At 45.2% G+C, this 14,695-nt stretch overlaps 1 protein-coding gene across 1 annotated transcript in view; it reads left to right on the top strand.

The window, feature by feature from the left end:
- LOC144772081 (protein sel-1 homolog 3-like) overlaps positions 1-14,695 on the top strand; it is a 397,544-nt gene that overhangs the window by 253,311 nt on the left and 129,538 nt on the right. The window contains exons 14-15 of the mRNA XM_078656264.1: positions 1,237-1,377; positions 2,632-2,694. Of these exons, the coding sequence (XP_078512390.1) occupies positions 1,237-1,377; positions 2,632-2,694 (204 nt within the window). The remainder of the gene's footprint in view (positions 1-1,236; positions 1,378-2,631; positions 2,695-14,695) is intronic.

The raw sequence follows: 14,695 nt of genomic DNA, 5'->3' as shown, positions 1-14,695 counted from the left end.
AGTGTTGCAGATATCTAAAACCACTTCCAGAATTATTTTTACATTTCAGAAGAATGATAAATATTCCCCAAACCGTGTAGTAATCATACAAGAGCTAATTTCCGACTTTTTGTGGTCAGTGAATCCCATGCTTATTGAGTTATACTGACAGTTGCTGCCCAAGAAGTGCTCCCAACATTAGCAGACAAGGAAGCTAAACCAGAGCGCAACATATAGATATGGTTATAATTCCATTATATGGTGAGCTTGTGAGACTGTGACAATGCAAGTTTATACCTTATGAATTCAGCCATGTCGTTAGGTGGATGTTATCAGAATGTGAAGATTTAAGCATGGCCATAAAATTCAATTCACCAAAATGCCATTGGTAGTGGATGTAACATCTCGGCCGCTTATGACATTACGGATTTGCCCCTTTGTCCAACCCTTAGCCCCGGAGCTTCCGTTTTTGCTGCTGAGGGACTAAGGAGAGGAAATATTTGGAGACTAGACAAAGTAAAACAAACTCAGATCAATGCTTACTTTTTCTTTCTCCACTGCTTTTATAACGCCTCAAGTCAGGTGGAGCAAAGCCCGTGCTGGGGAGCGTGAGGTGGTCACAATTAATGGATGTTATATCTATATCACCCCAATTGACATTTATAATAATGGATTCCATGATTAGGAGAGTGAAGAATTTGCTTTGTATGAATCTTTGTGAGGGCAGGGTGGAAATGCTCCTTGGTTGGAGGGCTGTCCAAGCTTTCACAGTACGTATGAGATCTCTTATGATGTGAGCCTTGTAAAGGGCTTGAGGGATTTTGTAAAGATTTAGACCAAAACTTTAGTTTTGGGAGGTTCATTAGTTCTTGTGTCAAGTAAAGCAGGTCCTTAGCTTAGTTTCAAGTCATACAATTGACGGACCAGGTAAGCAGGCAAATCTTTGTTCAGGGGACATGCTAGTAGTTTTTAGCTCATTTGTGGTTAGTTATCAGACTAGATAAAATGACTATTGGAGAATATTTATCAGGATTTTGTAAGGGGTCACATATGAGCTGAATGTCCCTTTCCTAATGAGACCCATCCAAATGTTATTACAACCTACTCATGTTGTATTGGTTCACATTTATTGTGCCCTCAATGCCAACCTAAAGAGTGTATTTTCTAATGCAACATTGTCTTTCTCACTACCTACACTCAACACAGACTGGTTGCAGCTGTTATTCCAAGAGTTACTTGTATTATGTCATTTTTCAGCATGCAGTCAGCAGGATGCTGTTCTGGGGTCAACAGGGTATTTCTTCCAACCTCAAAGCAGCTGTGAAGTTTTATGAGAGGGGTGCGACGAAGCTGAAGGATCCCGTTCTCATGTACGATTACGGAGTGGTTCTGCTGCGGGTGAGCACTCCTTGGCCGTGCCATGCACCTTCTTGGATACTGTTCGGAATAAACTTTCTCTTTAATATGTGCCATCACGAAAACTGTTTTTTTCATAGATTGGTCCTTTGTTCAGATGACACAGGGTATTCTAAGTCAATCTGAGATATAAAACATGTATAGAATGTTGGATCATGCCTAGGATAATACTTTTGATGCCACCCTAAAGATGTGCTTCTGTGTTCTGATACATAATTGATTGATTATTGAAGAATCAACTTTTAGTCCATTGCAATTTTTTATGGTTATGCATATGTACCCAGTAATGAAGGATGAATCATTTAGTGCTAAGAATGTGTCTTGGTGGCAGCATAGTTTGGGATATTATCGATTAAGCTGATGTTTTTAACACTTCGATCCATTATCTTAGTTGACACCATCTGGTGACTTTGTTTCTAGTCTTCCCAATGGTCCAAGGATTAAATGAGAATAGGCACTTAACAATGGTCTTACTGTTTCAAGTGCAGCTAAGGTGTATTATTTAGACAACGCGGTGAAAAGCTATCCAGGTGTTGCCCTCTGCACACACTGCGCCTAGTCTGTGGAAAACCTTGAAGTGAAGGTGTTCATTAGTGCTATACAGGCCTCCTCATACCCACAGGTGTAAGCCTTCATAAAAGGTGCACTTCCTCCTGTGTCACAAGTCAGTAGTGCAAAAGAAACATCTGGGTGACCTTCTCAGATGACTTTCTTTGATCTTTGTTAGCAACCTGAGTTCTTTCAAAATGAATAACCTATACATATATTACACTTCATACATCTTCCCAGATATGTTTTGCAAGGATAAACATGCCTCAGCCTTGGAGACACTCTCAGCCCATACCCCTTTCCCTGTTATTATGCTTCTTATCCGTAGCACTGAGAGAACTGCTCTCTTTTTAGCACCTGGCTACAGACAGTTGTAGCTGCCTGTTGGCACCCTAATGAGGTTCATACCCCTGACCCATAGCACGTCAGGGAACTTCACAATGTTTTACTGTCATGCCATATCCCGGAAGTATTTAAAAGACACTACATGATTGAGACTTTTGTAACATCAAAGCTACATTTATTTGGTTACTGAACTTTGACAGCAATTTCCATTCTCTTTAAATATACTCTGCATTATTCATTTACCTATCACTTACCATATGGTAAGGAATGCTTCCTGTACTTTCTGTTAAATGATCAAGTAATGTGGTGGTGTAGTAATGGAAACATTATATTATGTTAAAGGGCCAAGGGGTGAAACAGGACATCCCCAAAGCACTGACTTTCCTTAAAGAGTCTGCAGAAAAGGTAAGACTTTGAATTCTAAATATGGTAACATTCCAGAAATACAGACTCATAAAGCATTTTTTGTTGTGTGGGTAAATTTGTCATTTTTGGCCTCTTAAGTGTGTGTAGTGAAACCTCTAGGAATGTCTGTAAATATTTAATATTAATACTTATATCTATCATGTTCCGTAATGAACTAAAACTATGTTCAGAAACCTATAATGCAATTTGTCACTTTGAAGCAATTGACAGCATTTAGATCATATCATCGTCTTCATATATCAACCACACAATAGCGCTGATGACACTGGACACAGGTATCCAGGGACTGGTATATGACCACAGATGTAGAAGGAGAGATGGATATGAGGAATGATGGCCGAACTCTAAATGAGCCCCACGTCACTCTACCAAATCAGACTAATCATCATCAAATTAAGCTAGCACTGGCATAGCAGTTGGCATAGCCCAAGCTATTGACTTTGCCAATGCTATTTTATTGGTTGCATGAGAATGCATGAGAGTGCATCCATCATGATGCATGCACACTCATGAGTGGCAATTGCTTTCTATTAAACCAATTCCAAGATGCCTGCTGGTGTATGCATCATGACTCCTTTGCATGAGTGGAAAGGATAGCCATGTTAGGTCGCAATAGTAAAAGGAAAACTAAAGTAAAAGAAGTGCACACAAGTGTGTAAAAAGGAAGCAAGCAGCTTAGTGGCAATTAACAGAATTCAGACCCTCATAAAAAAATTGAAAGAAAATTTAAAACGGGAAGCAGGTGTAGTGTAGTTCCGATAGTACCCTTTGATGCAGCACCTACGCTGTTTACGGATAACATATACTGTGGGCTTGGTGGCAAACTGAGTCTGTACACCCCCACTGAATATGTCAGCCTATGTTTTTGCATTAGCTAGCTCGCAGTGCTAGTAGAATCTCCTGTTATCAAGGAGATTCGTTTTTGCAACTTCAGAACATAATAACCTCAGACTCGTTTACAATAAGAATGTATTGTACCATAGATCTTCTCATGTAAAATAAGTGCGCTGCTACAACTGTAACACAGTAGCAGAGATATTGAACCAGCAGTACAGTGAATAAAAAGGAATAGTATTGTTCTACCATTTTACAATAAGCATGAACACATACCTGAAAATGCATTTATAAAATAAAGTGCGTACTTCTAAGATGCCTGTCTAGATGTACCTAAGTGTAACTAACATGTGAGTAGGTGCAGTAGAGCCTAAGCCTAGGAGCCTAAGAGCCAAGAATCCCACTAGGATTTAGTCAAACCCCCCATACCTGAATAGTGAGAGTGTGGGACTTCATCCTGGACTTGAATTGGATACCCCGCAAGGGATCATCAGACCACTGTCAGCTGGAGTGATGGCATGCCAGAGCCGCAGCGTCTCTGGTCAGTGTGTCGGCCTTGAAGTCTCAGTTCCCTCCTGCCTACTGATAGCAAGAGGTGCTGTATTTATACAGTCTATATGCGTATGTTCCCCATTGATCAGTATGAGGATGAAGTTGGGGATTATACCTTGTGCGTCGATGGGAGAGGTGAAGTGGACCTCCTGTAGGATGTACTCATAAATTATTTATAAGTGCTAAGGATGACGTCTTAGCAATATCGATTGGGAAAAACCTACCCTCGGCATGGAACTAGGTGAAAGGTTTAGTCCATAAAAGGCTACAGTCCTTATAAGGCGTTATGTCCATACAAGGCAGTCTGTCCCTATTTGGAGTTATGTCCTTATAAGGCTTGTTCATATGAAATGACGGGGAGATGATGTAGGGAAAGTGTACAATGTTCCCTAGGCCTATATTAGGGTACCGATACGAAATATAACACCCACTCCATCTTATACTTAACAATGATAATACACATTTGAGATACACATTTATAACGGTGTCAGTGCATAAAATTATCAAGCAGTCATTTAAAATGTTTCTAAAAACTTTAACATTTCATTTAAAAACAGTTTATAAAATGAGGAAATATATGTTCTTGGTGAAAGTATGACATTTGTAGTAAAATTCCGCAAATCACAGTTACAAATGAGTTCGATCACACAAATTGAACTACTGCAAGCGTACTTAGAAGGCCATGCTTTGGTATAGAAAGTGTCAATTTTGAAAAAAAAAAGTTCTTTTGAGTAGAAAGAAGGGGAAAGAAAAAACTGAATTTGTTCCCAGCACACGGTGAGCCAGATTAAGATAATACGTCCTGGCTGGGAGACATAACATTGTTGTTACCTGCTGTCGTAGGGGACAAACATTGTAGTACCTCGCATAGCACGTCAAGTGTGCATAGCTGTATGCGATACCTCGGTGCCAAGGGTGTGGCTGAAACGCAACTCGGCCAAGGGCACCTGCGGATCCTTGAGGAATGCATGCATTAAGATGGGAATACGCTGGGGACAGACTTGAGCATGGGACCACAGTGGTTCTAGCCTGGAGTCTAAGTCCGTTGGCATCTCCGTTAGAGATCTCAGACAGATGTCTAACTCACACTCTCCTCTGCCGAACAGGCATCGGAACACAGGTACGATGCAGTCGTCGTAGACTGGTCTGAATGACAGGAACCAAGAAGCACTTAGTTCTTGAAAGTGAGGCGCACCCAGATGTTGTACCATGCGCTCACGGTAATATCTGTTGAAAATGGCAATGTATATGCACATAAGCGGCGTTCATTTGTGTTCACTGTACCCCTTGTTGTAAGCAGAACGGATATCGCGAAACACTGACTGTGTTATCCCGCCAGCATAGACCCATGCACACACGTACACGATAGCCATTTTAGGCACCATGGCCTCTCTGCCCGTTTGTTAAACCCCCGGCACCCCTCCCCGCGCGCACTGCTCATGCATCGGCCATAAAACCCTCTCCCTCTGCGTGACCCTGCTCTAGAAGTAACACTCCTGCTTGACCCACACCCCCCCCCCATTTCCTCCCAAGAACACCCTTCCCCTCAGCTGACGAGCCCCCCCAGCTGCACTTGGCCTTTCGACCCGGTCCCAAGTCCTAAGACCAAGCCTCGTGGATGTACACCCCCCCCTTTTTCCTGCCCAGCATAACAAAACCGTGATACACCAACCGAAGTGCCCGATCTTATAGCCTGCCCAACCTTTGATCTGATCATCCCCTCCTGCCCTCGTGTCCTGTAGGAATATCCGGCTGAGAGATCACAATCTCTTGTTACATTCAGGAGGGGAGGATGACATCTGAGCGACTGGTATGGGAATAGGCCTGAAGCTGGGATTCCAAGCATGCTTTTTCCTACTTCAAAGCGTCTTTATTGCAATAAGGAATGTTTGTGCATCATAAACATGTGTATAAAAGACGAAGCCTCAGAGAAACTTGTTAGAGCACCTCCTGAAGACACTATGCGAGTGTCCGAAATGACAGGCTCTCCTCATGAGAAATAAAACTCTGTTCTTGTTTTCCTGCTTCCAGCGCCCGTCTCTTTATTTGGTAATTGTTCAAGATGGGAACTAAGAGGCGCCCTGCGCCAGCAGCCTGGGCATCAGGTGCGATATGGGCTGACTTTTCCACAATTGGCGTCCCAACGCGGGGTCCATCAGCGACATAGGGTCCGGTAAGAGAGGTCCAGACGATGGGGTGAACATCTAAACGATTGGAGTATACCTGCCTTGAGAGGGCCCTCGTCCGGCTGCCGATTGAATGAACTTCACCGATTCTGAACGGACCTCTCTCAAGTGACCTACTGTCCTGACTGGAATCCCACAGGAATGCTGCGGTAAAAACATGGAGAAAGAGAACGATTGGGCGCTGGAAAAAGGGAAGGCGAAGAATTGCCCACACGGTCCGGTCCGGGTAAGGTTAAGTAGGACGTCTTTACGTCCGATTGGTAGGATGGCTTTATCCATCTGATTGATTGATTGATTGTACTTGAAGTATTGGTTCTCTTTGAGACATTCTCTATTTGCAAACAGCGATGAATAGGAACGTTCCTCTCTCTTTGCAAATAGTGAAGGATAGGTAATGCAGACGTTTGTCCCCCATTGTAATCCGTCATGCCTATCTTTCTCCCCACTGATTGTTTGTTATCGATTTTTATCGATTATTGCTCTTTGAGATATTCCCTGTCTACAAACAGGGAAGAATAGAAATATTCTGCCCCCCTTTGCAGATAGTGAAGGATAGGTAATGCAGATTTTTGTCCCCTATTGTAATCCGTCATGCCTATTTTTTTCTCCCCACTGATTGATTGATTACTTGGACATTTTATTGTTCAAGGAATAGTTCGTTCGAGGCATTCCCTGTTTGCAAATAACGTAGAAAAGAAATATTCTGTCTAATCTTTGCAAGTAGTGAAGGGTAGGTAATGTGGACCTTTGTCCCCCGTTGTAAACTCTTGTGCCTATCTACTCCCCACTGATTGGTAAACTAGTTCCACCCGGACCATTTATTAGAGGTAGGTCATCTGGCTCGACCGGAGGGCACCCCTAATAAAAAGGACATATGCAACAATAACGAAGTAATCACCGTATCCTGTTAACAGAAACTTTAGCATGAAACACGCTAGAAAGAGAAAAATAGAAAAAGAAAAAAAGAAAGAAATAAGAAAGCAAAATCAGTAGGCCACTGATGAGTTTTTGATTTCGCTACAAATAGGAAAACGTTAGAAATAGCTCACGATAAAACACATGATTTCGCTAGAAATAAGAAACGTTAGAAATAAGCCCGTAATAAGAAACATGAAAATGGTGAGAGAAGCCAAGCTTGACATCGCGACGGCCACGAGGCAACTAGGCTTCGCCACCCCTCACTGCTCCAAACATGTCTGTCCCACCGCCTGCCACGCCCCAATAACGGTAACATGAGATAGATACAAGTCAGCAGATACCTACCCCCATTTTGGAAACTCCCGAAGTGCAACAGGTCCACGGCTACGCCCCCTCCGGAAGACGAGATCTTCGGCACGTGTAGGGCGGGTCCTGCTGCCAGCCGTCGGCCGGGGAGGTCGTCGCATAAGGTGGGCCAGAAGAGGAGCCGAGGCCGACGGGATCCGGGCGTCCCCTCCTCTTCTTACTTCAATAATGGCTGCGACAACACGGGGGGGGATGTCTTGCTCATGCCATCGACCCCCCCCCTCGTATCTTTTGGTCCAGCCCCGGCTTGGTATGAGCTCCCCGTTCGGCCCTGAAGCGGCGCCTTGCAGGCCACCGGGGGGGGGATGTCTTGCCTATGCCTCCGACCCCCCCCCCCCTCTCATCGCCTGGTCCGGCCATCATGAATGTTAACGCCGAGAAAAACGGCATGGGGTGCGCTGGGAGGGAGAGGCGGCGCGAACGAGCCTCTCCCACCTCCCCAGGTGGAGGCCCCCAGTGGCACCCCCAACGCTCCACTCACCCGACAAGGGTTCGTCCACTCTTGTGATGCAGTGACTGCTGGAACTCGTAAAATGGCGGTCGACCCTGCAGGAGCGGGCCCAGCGTGAAGGGATGGCCCGGATGCTTGTTAATTAAGAAATGAGTCCCACAATCAGAAGTGTTCTCCTCGACTTTGAAGATTCTATAAGAGCCACGGGGGCCCCCGACCCCCGCAGACACCCCCGATGGGGAATGACTGCCATGATTGCCCGCGGAACGATGAAAATGTAGCCGCGAGACGTCGGGGCTCCCATGCTGGCGCCAGCCTCAGTTTGAATGACTAAAATCCTGCAGACTAAGGTTCGGATCAGTTCCGGTGAAAACCCAGTATGACCCGGTAGAAAAAATTGTTGCCTCCCTCCCCCTTTGACTGATGGTTCATACCGCCGATCCTTTCTGTTGCCCTTTAACGGAACTTTTGGACTGCCGAAAGAGGCTCTGGGCCAACCACGAGTAGGTGGAGATTTGGACTATGCCTGGATCTGCCTGGCTGCACCCAAAATGGCGCTGGTACAAATGGAACTTTCAACTCCTTGTTGTACCCCGATTGCGCAGCCTTGGTGTCATGAGATATGTATGCAGTTTTTTAAACACAATGAATTGATATGGGATGGGTACTGATTATGTGTTCGGACAATGAATTGACATGAGATGGGTACTGATTGAACATTCGGACAATGAATTGTTGTTAAGTTTTGGCGCATCATGATTATTGAAAGTTCGAATTTCAACACTTATGATACTCGCTCACACTGAAGTTTCGATATGATTTTATTGCACTTGTCGCACTTTTTATTATGAAATCAACGACCACCGACTCCATTAGGTTTTCCACTAATAAGTATCCCCACATGTACAGCTCCAGCCTGCTCCGTGGCCGGCCCACGGGGTTGTAGGCCCGTATTTGTGCACCGACATTCTTATTAAAGATTTTTGGAAAAAGCAAACGTAGTTGTCACGCGTAGATTGGTAAGTTTCGAATAAATGACCACTATTTCCGATATAACTAAAATACAGGTGAAATGGCTCAGCTCGATTAGTTAAGGGTTAAAAAGTATAGTACGCAGAAATATTGCAAATATGAACGGTCCGGGTTTTTGTTGTATGTGTTTTTACAGCCTAAAGCAACCGCTAAAGATCCTGGTATTTAGCCTATACTTTATATGCTACCTGTATCAGGAAAGTTGTTTTAAAATGCTCCTAAGTCGCCCCGAAGGAGTGCCACCTGACCCCCCCCCTAGTACGAACGACAACGACCCCGTACCACTGTAGGTTATCCCTTTCCCTCAAAGGAGAGCACGAGCTCGCCCCCCACTGTGCACCGACTGCCCTTTGTTCTGACCCCCCCCCTGTACACGATCCGTAATACCACACTTGGGCGACCTATGCTATCCACAGGCTTCCGATAATCATCTCTCCCACACTAAACGGTCCACCTGGGCTTAAACGCCAAGTTGGCAGGGACTGCATCCCGTGGAGATAGGCCGAGTATGTAGTAAGTAAAAGCCTTTTCGGGTTTATGCGCGCTAATGTGTTTTTAAATGCTGCCCCCCCCCCCCCTTCTTTTTTCCCTCTTTCTGCAGGTCACATCGGAACGTCGATTAAAGTACGAAAAAAAATGGTGATCTAGCGGACGAAGAGATGGGAAAAAGGGGCTCGATTATGGTGCCTACACACGACGAGCAAACAATACTATTTCTCTCCCTGAACTTAGCGCTTGGGAGGACAGCCTGAAGCGGAAACTACAAAATATGACTTCGCTCGGCACCCCGAATAATACAACCAAGAATGATGTGCACTAATGAATAAATTCCTACGTTTAACTAAATAGGGAAAATTTAAGGAATATTCCGAGGTGAGGTTTACCCAAGTACCCTCCGCTTGGAGGACTAGGAATGTTGCCACTGTTTAAAATCTACCACCTCCTTTTCGCACCCTCATAGACATGAAACTCAAAGCTGCCCCATTGTTCTCCCAACTGACACCCACTGTTGCCTCAGCCCACCGTGAGCATTAGCCCGACCAGGTTAGTTCTTGACCAATTGCCAAAGGCGTAAGTGTGTGCAACCAAAGCCACCAGTGAAGGCAGCCGACGATAAAAGAGAAGAAAAAGGTAAAAAGAGCTTAGGATGCTAAGGATGCGCAGCATACAGGAAGAGATCATTTTGGCCAATAACTGTTCTATGTTTTGTCCGCCAACCTCACCCTCGCCACAGTCCCCCGCTTCCGAAGAGCAGCCTCCGTCAGCAGATCGTTCTCCCACCTCACCGCCAAGACCTGGAACCCCCTCCCCATCCACCTATGGCAGACCCAAGATCTGCTGACCTTCAGAAAACTCCTCAAGACCTGGCTTTTCGAGCAGTAGCAGCATTCCCCACCCCAGCGCCTTGAGACCCTCATGGGTAAGTAGTGCGCTTTACAAATGATATGATTGATTGATTGATTCAGGACTAAAACGCACCAAAGCTTGAACAGTGCACTTTCTCTGCAGTGGCAAAAAGATCAAGCCAGAGTTCTCCCCATTGCTGGAAGATGTCCTGTGCCACCTCCAAATGCAGCTACCATTTGTGATCTGCTAGGCACCACCGGATGAGTTCATCTGCCCTGGTGTTTAAATATTCTGGTAGGTGCTGCACCACCAGGGATTTGCCCTGACTTTTTAGCCAGCTCCAAAGATGCAAGGCCTCCTGGCAGAGGACCCGCAACGCTTCTCTCCCCTGATTGTTGCAGTACCAGACCCTTTTGTTCCGCAGTACCAGACGGGCAGTTGTATTGTCTGTGAGAACCTTCACATGTTCTCCCTTGCTTTACAGAAGGAAGGATATCGTGCCAAGTGAATCATCTGCAACTCCAACAGGTTGATTTGGCGTAAGGATTCCAAAGTCCTCTGTTCTCTACCTCTCCCAGATGACCTCTCCAACCCAGTAATAATACATCCGTCATGGCCTTTTTCTCTGGAGGGTACGAGGAGAGGATTCTACCACAAGTCCAGCAGCCACAACTGCAGATATGTTGCAATCTCCACCAACGCCTGGATAGAATTTGAAAGGTTCCCTAAGTGTTGAGCTCATTGAGAGTTCAGATCCCACTGCACTGCCCGCATATTCCACTTGGTATGGTACATAAGCAAGAAGAAGAAGGCAAAGATGCTCTCACTGAGACCCAGGTCAGAGGAAACTTCAGGGTCATTGCCAGAATGTCTTAAACTCGTTGAGATGGAGGGAAGGCTCAGAATAGTTTTGTGTACAGAATGGATCCAATGAAAGTGTCTAAGTGTGCCTTTGAAGGACCAATCTGGTACCGAGTGCCCTATCGAAGAAGTCGGTAGTGTCCAGTCCTGAATAGATGATGAATTTCACTGCTTCCTGATCATACTGTATAATCTGGTGTTGGATGGTCCAAAGGTTGTCTGACACCCTTGGAATGCTGTCAGCCATTATGTCCCACCATGCCCTCAAATAGAACACCAGGAGGCAACTTATGCTTATGGACCTGCGGGTGTGGCTGGCCTCCATGCATTTTGACACTCTGTGTGGCTGGGTGGTCAGAAATGTGTTAGGGTTGAGCCTCCTGATGGAGCACCAGACTCTCTCTGCTGTTGATTGCTGCATGAGAAAATCTGGTTCTTCTAGAGCAGGCCTATGCCTCCTGGTTATTTGCCTGTTGAGTGGTTAGCAAGATCCTGGTTTTGCCCTGGTGCCCAGCAGTGTGGCTGTTAGGGCTTCATTGAAAGGCAGGTGGGGTTTCTGTGAGGTCCGCCCTGGCCGAAAGAACCAAAGTTAGGCCATTTGTTTTTATCTCCATAATAAGGATTTTTAGGTCTAAAACCTGTCCTGCTCTTCTTATGACCATTGCAAAGCAGACAGGTTCTTTAGTAGAGAGGGCAGGTGTAGGACGGTGCAGACCAGTGTCTGGAGAAGTGACAAAACTACTGACGCCCAGTGGGTCGAAAAAGAGGGGAGCAGGACTCCTCATGATTGGAGTGGTAGAATGAGGGGGAGCCATGCTTTGACTTATTAGGCTTCTTTTTCTTTGACATCCTTCGATCTGAAAGAAGAACATTTGTGGGACTGACTTTGGGAACAAGCATGTTTTCGCATCCTTGACTTCGAGCAGGACTGGGCCTTTCGAGCCTTTCGTCAATGCTTTGCGATGTAGAGCTTCGCCTTGCGGTCTGGATGGCCTTTAGGTTGATCCATGAGCATATGTTGCACGACGCATAATCTTTTGGGGAGCCCAAACACTAGGGAGACCTTGTGAGGCTCCGTCACTGACATTTGTTTGTGGAAATCCTTACAAGGTTTAAACCCTGTAGTTTTAGGAGAAGACATCCCTTGCACATTGTAAAAACTTCAAAGAATATAAAAAAATATAGTCTGTCAGAGTTCACAGAAACCAAGAGAGTAAGCACTGGATCCACGTTGGACGGTGCAGAAAGAAGAACTGATGCTAGCATGCACAGGTGACAGCTAAATAGGGGGCCAATGTCATTTTTGGGTCTGGTCAGATCTGACGCTGAGCTGCACGAGTCCACCTACCGATGCACAAGGGAATTGCTGAGAAAAGTCTCCGGATGCAGTCTGGCATCTGGGGGTATTGACAAGGTGAGGAATCTGCAGTTAGAAGTATGCCCACACTACTTACCAATGCGTAACATAATATAGCGTCTGCACTGTAGAAAGCAGCTTCTTTCTATTCCCTTTTATTTATTGAAATCTGGGTTTGATACTCCTGCAACAACTTCTGAAAAAGACACTTATGAAGAAGAAAAAGATTTGTTTCAAAAGACTTCATTACCAGTCACTAAAGCATCACCGTTTCTCTTGTGATTTGTAGACTGGACAAGGTGTCAATGTTGTAATGTAATATAATATAATGTGTATACTTGTAAAGCGCACTGTTGCCGGCCGGCATCCTGGCGCTGTATACCGCTGGGGAACCCTGGCTTTCCCTGTGGGATGGTCCCTGCTGGGAATCCCCAAGGTGGAGCCAGGCATCCCCGGCATTGATGGGGCCGTTGTGGAGATTAGGCAAGCTAATGCCCAGAGTTGCCGACTTCTACTTCCGGGTCTGCCGCCTCTAACCAGTGAGCCACACCACTCCACTCCACGTTCCCTGTTTTAGATACAGTTGTGTGCTGGGGTTATGGAGAGGCCATGAGTGTTATTCATTTTACAGCAGACCTTTCATTTTCATAAAAATGTGTACACTTCTGACTCTTTAACATTTTCCTTCAAGAAACTCCTAAAATATGTTCTACCACACCCTAGCTCTGCTACTTGTATGGCTGGGCCCAGTACTGATTCTTAGTTATCATAATCTTGTCACCCTTGAGTTGAGGCAGTAGTGCTCAAGCCTACCATCAGTAGTGGCACCTTGAGTCTCTCCACCGTGGAAGGTATGGGCTGGACTAATGTTTACAGCTATACATTTGTCCGTTCATGGAACTGGACACATGACCGGAAGGGGTCACAGCAAGGTGACAGGGGCAGATGTGCTTCATAAAGGGATGTGTAGGAGCCAAATCCTGAGCTAGTCTCTTTGTCATTCAAGGTGCAGTAACACTCTGGTGGCTGGAGCATGACCTCCCCTCATCCCAGAAATGGTAGTAGCCCAAATATTTCTAAAAACATACCACTGCTGTCCTCAGTGGGTGGCACTAGGGTGCCAGGTTGCCTTTATTCAGGGGATGAGGCTGGTTGACAAGCCTAGCTTTAAGGGGGGTGTCAGGGGTGTGAAACCTCCCAAATAAATGCTTTCATGGCCTGGTAGTTGGGTCAGGGGGCCCTGAGTCTGGTCTGTCATTTCTGTGTCGGTTTTTCATCCTGTGGCAAAAACAAAATACAAAAAAGTGACCCTTGCTGTAAAACAGGAAAGAGAGACAAGTATCTACAATAAGAATCTAGGTTATGTTTAGGGTTACATGACTACTTTAGGTTTTACATGAAGGGCTCGGGGCTATTCACAAACTGCATTTTGTAGAACATCGTGTGGTACTACAAGACTAGTAAAAACATAAATCAGAATGTTGCTCACAAACTGTACTTCTAAAGTACTTTAGAAGTGCAATTTCTGAATAGCATTTTTTAGTACGCTTGAAGTACTAGTATAGTACTATAAGACACACAATAAAATGCAATCTGTGAACAGCCCCAGGTCCTTAGATTTGGTAGAGACATGTAAGGTACACTTTGAGTACATTTACACTTGGATTTCAAAAATAGCCAAAAAGCAGTAAACTTACTCAAAAGTGTATATTACTCAAAAGTGTAAGCTACTTTGTGAACCAGGCCCATATAGTGACTGGTTTACCCAAACAATGTAAATCTGCACCCATAGAAGTAGTACTTGAATGGGTGCAAATGAAATACTTTTTGGAATTCACATATATTGGCATTGGAAGGCTTGGAAAGTAGCGTCGATCTCAGTTTGCCAGGTGTACTACCATCGATCAAACACCCAGAGGTTGATGGAATGGATGATTGTGAATAGTCTAACCAGTGTCAATTACTTAGGTCAGCATTCCAACCCTTCACCCACTGTGCCAGTCCATACAGAGGCCCACCTAATGCAAATCAATATTGACACCAAAAACTCTGCGGGCCACTGCTTTTTTAGTAGAG

The sequence above is a fragment of the Lissotriton helveticus genome, chromosome 8 (assembly GCF_964261635.1).
Source record: "Lissotriton helveticus chromosome 8, aLisHel1.1, whole genome shotgun sequence".
In the NCBI taxonomy this organism is placed as follows: domain Eukaryota; kingdom Metazoa; phylum Chordata; class Amphibia; order Caudata; family Salamandridae; genus Lissotriton; species Lissotriton helveticus.
This window is presented reverse-complemented; position numbering and strand designations above follow the sequence as displayed.